This window comes from Natrix helvetica (genome assembly GCF_964273705.1).
Source record: "Natrix helvetica genome assembly, chromosome: Z".
Lineage (NCBI taxonomy): Eukaryota > Metazoa > Chordata > Lepidosauria > Squamata > Natricidae > Natrix > Natrix helvetica.
In genome coordinates, this window is record NC_138554.1 from 77749241 (window position 1) to 77762259 (window position 13019).

Genomic DNA, 13019 nt, shown 5'->3' on the forward strand with positions numbered 1-13019 from the left:
CTCAGAGAGAACCGCTGAAAACCTATCAAATAATGATAGGTCAAGTCCGCACACGGTGGCCCAAAAAGCTGAAGCTCATGGTCCTCATTGAGGACGCTCCCTGCGAGCTAGAAGTTGACACTGGATCGGCACTCATGATCATATCCTGGTCGACCCTAAAACAAGCTATCCCAAGCCTCAAAAAAAGGCAGCTTCGCATGCCAGACTTCATGCTGCGCGACTACCAGGGGAACCAAGTCCCCATTGTGGGCCAGGGCACCTTTCGAGTCCAATTCAAGGGCATCACCACCCAGCTTCCCATGACCGTGGCCAGCGCACCACTGCAAAGCCTCCTGGGGCTAGACTGGTTCGAAGCCCTGGCTTGGAAGTCACCGGCCTCAATGCCATCACGAACGGTGGCGCTGAGGCAATATTTAAGGAGTTCGAGGACATCTTCAGCTCCAGCCTCGGTAAGTATTTGGACCCCAACGTCGCACCAATCAGGCTCAAACCCAGGAGAGTGCCTTTTGCCCTCTGCCCAAAAATTGATAGGGAAATTGACAAGCTGGTGAGCCAGGGGATCCTAGAACCAGTCGACCATGCTCGCTGGGAGACCCCAATAGTGACCATGGTCAAGCCGGATGGGTCAGTCTGCATCTGCGTGGACTATAAATGCACAATAAACAACGCGCTACAACAAAGCGCCTACCCTATGCCCATTGTATAGCACCTACTACATTCGCTAGGGCCAGGAATTTTTTTTGCTAAATTAGATATGGTGCAGGCATACCAGCAGTTGCCTGTAGATGGCACCACAGTGGAGACCCAAACCATTGTGACCCATAGGGTGGATATTTTTCGGTTTGTGTAGGCTGTTGAGGTGTGTGAGGAAGTTGTCCAGTTTATCTTTCCCGTGTGGCCAGATTATGAAGGTGTCGTCTACGTATCTGAGCCAGAGTTTGGGTTTGTGATCGGATTTTTCTAGAGCTTGGGTTTCAAAGTGTTCCATGTAGAGGTTAGCAATGACAGGTGAGAGGGGTGATCCCATGGGTGCTCCTTCTATTTGTTTGTATTTTTGTCCGTTATAGATGAAGTATGTGTTGGAAAGGCAATGGTTGGTCAGATCTAGGATATGTTTGGGGGTGTTGTATTTGTTTTGGATAGCTGTTAAGGCTTCTTTGATTGGTACTTGGGTGAAGAGGGATATGACATCAAAGCTCACTAGAAAACCCCACTAAAATCCAAGACAGTAAACAAGAAAACGGCAAAGCCCTCCTCCCATACATAAAAGGCACCACAGACAGAATTAGCAAGATCCTCCACAAACACAACATCAAGACAGCATTCTACACAAATCGAAAAATATCCACCATCCTAAGAAACCCCAAAGACAAAATAGAGTTAGAAAATCAAGGAGTATATGAAATCCCATGCACCACCTGCCCTACCACATATATCGGACAGACCAACAGAAGAATAAAGGCACGCATTGAAGAACACAAAAACTCAGTCAGAAAGGAGGAACCAATTTCTTCCCTGGTCCAACACATCAAAGCCACAGGACATGATATAGACTTTAAAAAGACCAGAACTATTGCCAAAATTGAACACTTTAACAACAGAATCATCAGAGAAGCTATTGAGATAGAAAAACGGCCACACAGTATGAATAAATGAGATGATACCTCCCGCCTACCAGCCATTTGGAAACCCATCCTCACTAACAAACGAGTCCCTAACACAAAAAATGATACCAGACCCACACTCACGAAAACCACACAGGATGTCACTATCACACAACCACGCAAAAAGCAAGCCCAAACCCACACCAAGGATGACCTCAAACCAGAAGCCCGACCACAAACCAGAATCCAGACCACAGCTGCATTATTAGCCACTTTAAACCCCTCCAATCCATACATGAAGCAAACTGATGCCCACCACAGAGATGTGTCACTACCACAAACGTGAAGCCAAAGAACAGTAACGCAACTCACCAACTCAAATCCCTCTGCAACTCAGACTAACACAAGCACAACCAAGCCCCCACCCATACAGAACACCCCCCATCCAATCAGAGCACAGCCAAACTCCCATCCAATCAGAGCACAGCCAAGCCCCCTACCAATCAGAATACACCTCCTCCCAATCAGAATGCAGCCAAGCTCCCACCCAATCAGTTCAAATCCCCACTGGCAGTTAAAAAGAGAAACCGGCCGAGACCTCACATTGCTCCTAGAAGCACCAAGCTGGAAGCACCAACCTGAAGATGATGAATGAGATTTCATCGAAACGTCGTGAAGATACTTCCAATTCTACACAGGGAAAAACCCGAACAACCAAAGACGCACATATAAACACCCGCGAAAACCTCAAAAAACAAATGTATGTATGTATGTATGTATGTATGTATGTATGTATGTGTGTGTGTGTGTTACAACCCCTGGTATGCCTAAATATGGGAGGAAGGTCACTACTCCCTCTTTCTGTCCTTCGGCTTATCACAGAAGACCATGCAGGCAGAAAACCATATTTTTATTTTTAATGTTGCCTTTTTATATTTGTGTTGTATTTGTACTGATAAATAAATAAAGGGAGACTAGTATAGATCTATTTCGAGCTAATTAGCTCTCATCAGCTAGCCATACCCTTACTGGGATTTGAACCTGGGCTGTATATTATATCTTAGGCAGGAGTCTTAGCCACTAATACCAAGGGTTGTAACACAAATACATACCTATTTCCCTGGCTCAACTGATAAGGAGGCGAGCCTGTGGCTTAGTGGCTAAGACTCCTGCCTAAGATATAATATACAGCCCAGGTTCAAATCCCAGTAAGGGTATGGCTAGCTGATGAGAGCTAATTAGCTCGAAATAGATCTATACTAGTCTCTCTTTATTTATTTATCAGTACAAATACAACGTATGTATGTATGTATGTATGTATGTATGTATGTATGTATGTATGTATGTATGTATATACACAAACACAAACACATACTTATTTCCCTGGCTCAGCTGATAAAGGAGGAGAAGCCTGTGGCATAGTGGCTAAGACTCTTGCCTAGTGTATAATACAGCCCAGGTTCGAATCCCAGTAAGGGTATGGCTAGCTGATGAGAGCTAAATAGCTCGAAATGGATCTATACTAGTCTCCCTTTATTTTATCAGCACAAATAGAACATTATATATATATATATATATATATATATATATATATATATATATATATATATATATATATATATATATATATATATATATATATATATATATATATATATTAATATGTGTGTGTGTGTGTGTGTGTGTTGTATTTGTACTGATAAATAAATAAAGGGAGACTAGTATAGATCTATTTCGAGCTAATTAGCTATCATCAGCTAGCCATACCCTTACTGGGATTTGAACCCGAGCTGTATATATCTTAGGCAGGAGTCTTAGCCACTAAGCCACGGGCTCTCTTCCTTATCAGTTGATATATACTATATATATATATATATATATATATATATATATATATATATATATATATATATATATATATATATATATATATATATATATATATATATATATATATATATATATATATATATATATATATATATATATATATAGTATCTTTTTTAAACTATGAAGAAGAGGCATGTCATCTCTATATAGATAAATTAGTTTTGCAGCTTTTTGATTTTTCTGTAAGTGTATTCTTGTATGTTCATATTATTACTAAATAAAAGCAAGGAAATCTTCATTTATGTTGAATCCCAGCTTGGTTTATTTATGTATAAGAAAGTAGTGCTTAGCATGTCCATCAGTGTTGTAATAGGATTTTAGCAGTGGTGGGTTGCAAATCCCGTTCCAACTGGTACGGTTGAAACGGGGCTGGCGGTGTCCTCATGGACGTGCACAGTACGTGCACACATGCACAGCGTGCACATGTGTCTTACTGCCTCCATGACGCTCCATCTGCTCCACAGAGTATTGTGCAGGTGCTGTACGCATCATGCACCTGCGTGGAAACATAGAAGCCTTTAAACACCAGTAAGGAGCTTGGGTGGACAGGCCCTCTGGAGCACTGTACCGGAATGGTATCCGGTGCTCCGGGCTGGCTCCGGTACACCCATACCGGGGCGTATCACCTGCAACCCACCACTGGATTTAAGGTACATCTTAGCATGGTGTTAGTAGTGCTCCCAGATTTGTTCTATATCCACATGACCTTATGATACTGGCAGAAGCTGGATCATCTTATTTTTACCAGAATGAATCCAGATTTCCATGGCCATGGAAGAGCTCTTCAGTTGGCAGCTGAATGATGGATTTACAGGGAAACCTTATCTCATCTTTTTTCCTGATTCCTGGGATATCCTTCCTCCTTGCAATGATTTAGTTGCAATCACTTCATCCTATAATTTCTGCTGTTAAAATAAACATGCTCAGGAATGATGTCTTGGCTGCTGGGGTGGGTTCCGGCAGGCACTACTGCCAGTTTGCTCATGTGCATGCCACATGCACACACTTGATGTGTGCTGCATGCACATGCTCAGTACAATTAAAATTGTTCTGCACATGTCCAGAACTGAAAAACAAGATGGCAAGCGGTGTGGCAGGCCTGGGTTGCTGCCAGTTCCAATGACCCAGGCCACCAAACCACTACTGGTTTGGCTGAACCATTCCAAACTGGTAGGAACCCACCACGGCTTGGCTGTCAGAGTAGCTGGACAAAACAAAACAGAAGAGAATACAGGGGCTTGGACTGGTGCTTGGATTTCTTTCTATTTTAATATACCGTATTTTTCGCCCTATAAGACGCTCCGGAATATAAGACGCACCCAATTTTAAAGGAGGAAAATCTAGAAAAAAAAGATTCTGAACCAAATACTATAGTAAAATATTTTATATCAATTGTATAAAGTTAACAGCAGTTTAGGAACAATTTTATGTCAACCATGTAACATATTAAGAACTATCTTTACTCTCATTAACAGTCAGAGCAAGAAACAGCAAGAAATCCAGAAATGAAAGAACTGTCAATATTACCAATATGTTCTTCATTTCCCCTCCCCCCTTATATTTCATCTGGTGCTCTCTTATCCAGCCATATTTCATCTAGTGGTCTCATACCCCCTCATATCTCATCTGGTGCTCTCTAACCCCCATATTTCATCTGGTGGTCTCGTAACCCCCTCATATGCATCTGGTTTGAGTGAATGCTGCTGGAAAGGAGATTGTAAAAAGAGATTGTTCCTCTTCCCTTCCCTTCCTCCACCCCCCTCCCCAATTTCTCCGGATTCTCAGGAGCCTTAAAGCAGCGTCTCCTTAAACCAAAGCCTCTGAGTAACTGGGAAAGAAAGGCGTGCTTTTCGGGCGGCACTTTTCGGCAGGTTCCAAGCGCGACTTTCTTTCCCAGTTACTTAGAGGCTTTGGTATACTCGGCCCTCACCCTCCTCCTCCTGCAAGCGAAAGGTGCCTCAGAGATTCCGGGGGGGGCAGCTCAGGGGAGACAATGGCCACAACAACTTCACTCCCCAGCAATGTGAGGAGCCGCTCAATTTTGGGCTCAATTGTGGTCATAAGTTTTCTTTGTTTCTTTGTTTCTTTCATCTCTCTCTCCCACTTTCTTTTTTTTCTTTTCTTTTTTCATTTTTTCTACCTTTCTTTCTCTTTTTCTCTCTTTCTGTTTCTCTGTGTGTCTGTCTGTCTCTCTCTGTGTGTGTGTGTAGCTCTTTGTCTCTCTCTCCCTCCCCCCTCTCTGTCTCTGTGTCATTCTTTCTGTGTGTCTGTCTGTCTGTCTCTGTATCTCTGTCTCTCTCCCTCCTCCCTCCTCCATCTGTCACTCTGTATGTGTGTGTCTGTCTGTCTCTCACTCTCTCTCCCTCCCTCCCTCCCTCTCTATCTCTCTGTGTTTCTCTCTCCTCCCTTCCTCTCTGTCTGTCACTCGTGTGTATATGTGTGTGTGTGTGTCTGTCTGTCACTCACTCAATCACTCACTCTGTGTGTGTGTGTGTGTGTCTGTCTGTCTCTCTGTGTCTCTGACTGTCTGTCCTTCTCTCCGTCCCAACTGGAGAACAACCTTTTCTGTCCCCTTACTAGCCCATCCGGGAAGATGAGGAACGCGGATGGGCTCTGAACCAGCAGAGCATCGTCCTTCTTTTTAAGCAGGCAGCTATCAGAGAGAAGAAGGCAGCACGGCTTGTGCAGCAGCGAAGATCACCTGCTTAAAGATCGCCTGCTTAAAGATCGCCTGCTTAAAGATCGCCTGCTTAAAGATCGCCTGCTTAAAAAGAAGGACGAGGCTCCGCTGGTTTGGAGCCCATCCGCGGGGGGGAGGGATCCCCCTCGCGTTCCTCATCTTCCCGGATGGGCTAGTAAGGGGACAGAAAAGGTTGTTCTCCAGTTGGGATGGCGAGAGGGACAGACAGACAGAGATCGCCTGGTTAAAAAGGAGGAGGCTTCACTGATCTGGAGCCCATCCAGGAAGACGAGGAATGTGAGGGGGATTTCTCCCCCCACGGATGGAGCCTCCTCCTTCCAATTGGGGGGATCCATGCAGAGGATTTCTCCCCCACCCCCCAATTGGAAACGAGGTGGCTGTCAAACCAAGGCAGCACCCCCCGCAGAAGAAGGAACAGGAGAGGAGTTCGCGCCAGCCACTGGCTGGCCAGAGCCCCCCCCCCATTGGCTGCTTCCTCCTGAGCCGTGCCCGCGCCCCTGCCCGGCCTGCCTGCTGAGGAGGAGGAGGAGGCGGGGGCGCGTTGCTGAGAAGTGGGCAGGGCAGAAGTGGGCGCAGCACTGCTGCTCTTGCCCTTAAGGGACATGCTGGCTGGCGTTGCTTCAGGGCGCCCTGACCGCCAGCTCCTCCATGCACAGCCTGTTCCCCCCCCAAAAAAAGACCATTTTCTTTTTAAAAAAATGCCTCTGCAGACGATCTTGAAAACCTGCGAGGTTGCTTTCGGAGGGGAAAGAGGGGCAGCTGTGCAAAGGCTTGTTTTAAAGCTGCAGGCTCCAAGGCTGCAGGTGCCCAGGGAGGGCGGCAGGGGCAAATGCTGCCGCCTGCCCCCTCCCAAAGCAACATCGCAGGTTTTCAAGATAGTTCGGACAGGTGTTTTTAAAAAAGAAAACCCTGAAAAAGCCGCAATATCTGGAGAGAGATCCGGCCAGCCCGAGAAGACATTTCTGAGAAGAGATCTCGCCATTTTTTGCATCGGGGCATGCTGCAAGGGGGGGTGGGGGAAGTGAAGACCTTTTCCAGCTGGCGCAAAGGACTTCCCCAGACTTGCTTTAGTGAATACGGGCCCGCACCTCCACCACCACCAATCCAGAAAAGGTCTTTGCTCCCTCTCTCTTGCAGCAAGCCCCGATGCACAAAAACGCCAAGGACTTGCGAGTGAGTGACAGGGGCGGAGCTTCCGGGTTCATTGACCAACCAGCAGAAACCCACCACTGCCCAGGTGGCTACATTCGGCCTATAAGACGCACCCAGATTTTCACCCTCTTTTTTGGAGTAAAAAAGTGCGTCTTATAGGGCGAAAATACGGTATTTCTATTGGTCAACTAAAGAGTGCAATGATTAACTATTTCTATCTATGTTTTAGGCATAGAGTAGTGTGGATGAACATTGATGACCTTGAACTTGATTCTGAGGATTTAGGAGTAAAAACATTGGGAGAAGGGAAAGGATCTTTAAAAGGAAAAGGGAGCCAGACTTTTCCTAAATTTTACTATGATGGTTCCTTCTCATGATAATAGTAGCAGTAAAATCTAAACTTTCATGGAATGAGAAAAGTCCTAGAAACCATTTTCTTCAAGTTAGTGTTGTTCTGATTTTTAAGTACATTTAAAAAACATTGAGAAATATCCCCATCTAGATTTTTCTGTATCTCTTAAAGTACAATGCAAACTATAATATAATGTGATATCTTGATTTTATTCAGTTCATGAAAACAAATATGAAATCAGGAAAGCAAACAATCTTGATTTTATTCAGTTCATGAAAACAAAAGATGAAATCAGGAAAGCAAAGGCTCAGAATGAACAGAGATTTGCAACAAAAGTCAAAGATAATAAACATATAAATAATAAGAAAAAAGTCAAGAAAACAGTCAGTCCACCAAAGAGAGAAGATGACAAAGAAGTAACAGAGAGAAAGCAGAGCTGCTTAACTCATTCTTTGCTTCAATCTTCACACAAAAGAAACTATAGCCCAACCTACCCAAAACATAACTGTAAAAGACAGACTAGAAATAAAATTAAAATAAGCAAGAAAATGGCAAGAGAACACCTGTTTAGCCTTGATGAATATAAATCACCAGGACCTGATACATCCCAGGGGTCTGAAAGAGCTGGCAGATGTTATCTCAGAACCATTGTATCATATCTTTAAAAATATTGGGGGATTAGGAAACTACCAGAGGATTGGAAAAGACCTGATGTGGTTTCCATCTTCAAAAAAGGAAAAAAAGAGATCCAGGAAACTACAGACCAATCAGCCTAACATCAAAACCTGGGAAGGTACTGGAAAAAATAATTTAAAAAACAAATAAAGTTATAACTAGCAGCCGACATGGGTTTGTTAAAAACAGATCATGTCAAACCAATCTTATTTCATTCTTTGACAAAGTGACTAAATTAGTAAACTAGTAAAATGCTGTGAACATCGCATATTTAGATTTTAGCAATGCATTTGACAAAGTAGACCACAACCTACTGCCATATATTATGTTACATAATTTACTATTTAGACAGAAGACTAAATATTATAATAAATAATCCCACATTCAGTTTACTGTTTAAGCATGTATTTCCAATCTTTGGCTCATAAAGGGGTAAAGGAATGTGCAGCTGAAGAAATGAAGGGGAATGTCAGTGATTGTTCTACAGCTTTTCAAGGAGGAGGCTGAACATTCTGGAGAGGGGAGCCCCAAACAAGTGACTATACAGTCCTGAACCAGATGATAGGTAGAAGAAAAGATCCAGGGAAGCTACATCCTGGAATCTTCCAGAATCTGTGTTATTAGAATGTTATAGCTTCAGTCTGGCAAGATTCTGTCAGTTAGGTATAAGCAGATAAAGAACTGGGCTCAAGTGGATCTTACTATGCCATCTCTGGGAATTGGGTTTGACAAAGAGGGGCCTATAGTGGATTTCACTAATTAAAGAAACATAGTTATTTTTAGATATCCTGGGTGATTTTAATAATCCTATGTTTATTAGAGTTGTGAGCACTTTGGATTTAAAGTCTGGGAATTAAAACATATGAAAAATGATTGCAGGATTTGGATTTGGCTAGTCTATAGAAAAGAAGGATTAGGTGGAACATGATAGCCATATTCCAGTATTTGAGAGGCTGCCATAAAGAGGAAGGAGTCAATTTATTTTCCAAAGCATCAGAGGGCAGGACAAGAAACAATGGATGGAAACTAATCAGGAAGAGAAGCAACATGGTATTGAGGAGAAACTTCTTAAAAATAAGGACAATTAACCAGTGGAAAAGCTTGTCTTTAGGCCTTGTGGATGCTTCATCACTGGAGATTTTTAAGAAGAGACTGGACAGTCACTTGTCAGAAATGGTATAGGATCTCCTGCTTGAGCAGGGGACTTGACGAGAAGACCTCTGAGGTCCCTTCCACTCTATTCTGATTTTGATTCCGAAAGTACAATGCAAACTATAATGTGATATCTTGATTTCATTCAGTTCAGCTATACTCATTAAGATAGGAGTGGGTAACAGATTTTCTAACATTTCTTACCATTGGCTGTACTTGCTCAAAATGCTTCTATTATCTAGTCCCTATTTATCATGGCTTCTTAAAGTACTGTGTGTTGCATAGTTCCATAACCTGACAATCTGCTGAGATTGGTGTCCTTTGTCATGTTTGGGGTTCCAATTATCTTAGTGCTGTGATGTTGAACTTATGATACGCATATTACAGGTGGCACGTAGAGCCCTTTCTGCAGGCACATGAGCTGCCGTTCCAGCTCAGCTCCATATGCATGTGTGTGTGCCTCCCACTGGCCAGGTAATTTTCGGGTCTCTGCCACACATGGCGGGGCAAGGGCACATGCGCAGAGGGCCCCTCCACAGCCCGTTTTTGCTCCCAGGAGACCACAGGGAGATCTACTAGACCCAAAACAGGGCACAGGGCACAGGGGTGTGCGGCGCAGCCCCTTCATGGCCCATTTTTGTTCCCAGGAGGCTGCAGGGAGACCTAGGCCCAAAACAGGGTGTGGGGGAGTGCAGTACAGTCCCCCTGCAGCCCATTTTTGCTTCCAGGAAGCTGCAGGGAGACCTATTAGGCCCAAAATGGGGCATGGAGGGAATCACATGTGCATGCACAAGGGGAGCGTGAGGTCATGTGCATGTGTACAGGGATCAGGGGGAGTGGGGGGATCACACAGGGAATGTCATACATGCATTGCATTATGGGTGCACATGTTTTTGGCATGCGACAACAAAAAGGTTGTCTTAGTGGGAAAAAAGTGAACAGGTCCAGTGCAATCCCAAGTAACTACACTAGACTAGAGACTAGCTTCCACGGAATTCTTCTGCAGCCAGTAGAAGTCTTGTTCTGGGTCTCATGCTCCCTCTTCCCTTCCCTGCCATCTGGAAAGAAAAATGATTAAAGCTTGCACATCCTGCTCTGATTTCTGGGACAGATAGGAAAGCATAGCACAAAGCACTACATTATGGTATTATCTGAAATCATCTGAAAGTAGAAATAGAACTAGTGAAATAACCTAGAAAATAATAGGAATTTAGTGGTCATCCAATATTTTGCAGCCCAGATCATGTCACCTTAATCTTGTTAGCTACTGTGACAAATCAGCAATTTGGCTTTTTCATCTGTTGCTGTAGCAGTGGAGAGGAAATAAATATAAATATGTTGACATGTAACCAAATGATTGTCTGAGAAGGCATAGCAATAACTCATCTGTTTTTATTCTTAAAGGTTCAAAACAACTTATGAAACCGGTATCTGTTCCTCATTGCACAGATCAGCTAACTTTGCCAGGTTAGTGGCTCCAACTGTATTTGAATCCCATTCAGCTATACAAATATGTATATGGTATGTTCAGCTATACGAGTGTGTGTGTGTGTGTGTGTGTGTGTGTGTGTGTGTGTGTGCATATATAAATTCTGATTACATAACCGATACTGCCCTTAAATACAGGTGAAACTAAAAAAATTAGAATATCAAAAGTTCATTTATTTCAGTAATGCAAGGTGAAAACTAATATATGAGTTATACTCATTACATGCAAAGCAAGATAGTTCAAGCTGTGATTTGTCATAATTGTGAAGATTATGGCTTACAGCTCATGAAAATTACCGTTTGAGGCTTTCCCTCTTTATGGAGGGTGTCAATGATGGTTTTCTGCACAACTGTCAGGTCAGCAGTCTTTCCCATGATTGTGATTCCTACTGAGCCAGACTGAGAGATCATTTAAAGGCTCAGGAACCCTTTGCAGGTGTTATGGCTTAATTAGCTGATTAGAGTGGGACACTCTGAGCCTAGAATATTGCACCTTTTCACAATATTCTAATTTTCTGAGATTGTGGATTTGGAGTTTGAGCTGAAAGCCATAATCATCACAATTATGACAAATCACGGCTTGCACTTTCTTGCTTTGCATATAATGAGTCTATCTCATATATTAGTTTCACCTTTTAAGTTGCATTATTGAAATAAACGAACTTTTGCACAATATTCTAATTTTTCGAGTTTCACATGTAAGTATTTCTTTTTCATGTGCTGGACTTTAGCTCCTGCACTTCCCAATAGACATGGTATCAGTTTGAGAAAAATTGCTATAAATAATGCTTAGCAATGTATTTCCTGTGGGTTAGTATTGAAATCAAGAATATTTGTCTATTATGTGGTGTGTGTGTGTGTGTGTTCAATTCAGTGTTGATTCCTGATGACTACCTGGATAGTCTCTGCAGTTTTTTTTGGAAAATTTCTGAAGTGGTTCACCATTATTTAGTTTCTATGACTGAGAGAGGCTGACTAGCCCAAGGTCATCTAGCTGGCTTTATGCCCAAAGCAGAACTAGAACTTATCATCTCTTAGTTTCTAGCAGTGGTGGGTTGCTTCTGGTTCAGCCGAACTGGTAGTAGCAGCGGCGGAAGGCCCTGCCCACCCGCCCGGATGCTTCTGTGCATGTGCAGAAGCATTGCGTGCATGAGTGCAAGCGAACCTGAACTGGTAGTAAAAATATTTGCAACCCATCACTGGTTTCTAGCCTGATGCCTTAACCCAAAGGCTTAGTCATGAACCTGTAACCTATTTAAAAAACCATTTAAAAATCTGAAATAAATTTTGCTGAATAACATGAATTAAAGATTGAGTCTGGGTCCTACTGTCTGGGAAAGGACCTGGATAGTCAAGCTGTTTCATTGTGTTGTTAGAAAACCGCAGTAACTATGCCGAGGTGAGGTAGAATATCTGCTCTTTGGTTAGGATGAACAAATCACCTTTTAAAGATGCATTTTCACGCATACACACACACAATATGTATGTATGTGTGCAATAGTGCACTTTTTTTAAGTGACTCAGCTCCTTATGCCTTTTAAACATTAACCAAATATGTTCAAAAGCAGTCAGCTAAATTTTTAGGTAACTTTGATGCTGAATTATGAATTAGGTTGTTTGCTTTTTTATGATACTTCTTTTACAACTTTCCTAAAACACAGTGTATAACATAAGACTCACTGAAGATTTTAGATCATACAGAATGATCTGAGATTCATTCTTGGAAAAATTGAGCTTTTTGTACTTTTCTAACACTGTGAAGAATTTCTTAATAACTGAAATGTATCCAATAAAAAAGTGTTTCAGATAAATTGTATGCTTAAATTTGTATATCTGGAGATAGTATGCATTTAAATACATGGTTTGACAGTTTTATTTTGCTTTTTAATGACAATTCTTGAAAATAACATACCAGAGCCATGGATGGTTCTAGTTTTCAGCAGAGCAGAACTGCATTGTTGTATGAAGTTCAACTCGAGGGAAACTTTACTTTGAATCATTTGTT

At 42.5% G+C, this 13019-nt stretch overlaps 1 protein-coding gene across 1 annotated transcript in view; it reads left to right on the forward strand.

The window, feature by feature from the left end:
• Positions 1–13019, forward strand: part of PDE1C (phosphodiesterase 1C) — a gene marked incomplete at its 3' end in the record, with an annotated part of 555036 nt that overhangs the window by 462616 nt on the left and 79401 nt on the right. Inside the window, exon 18 of the mRNA XM_081971280.1 lies at positions 10931–10993. Coding sequence (XP_081827406.1) covers positions 10931–10993 — 63 coding nt within the window. The remainder of the gene's footprint in view (positions 1–10930; positions 10994–13019) is intronic.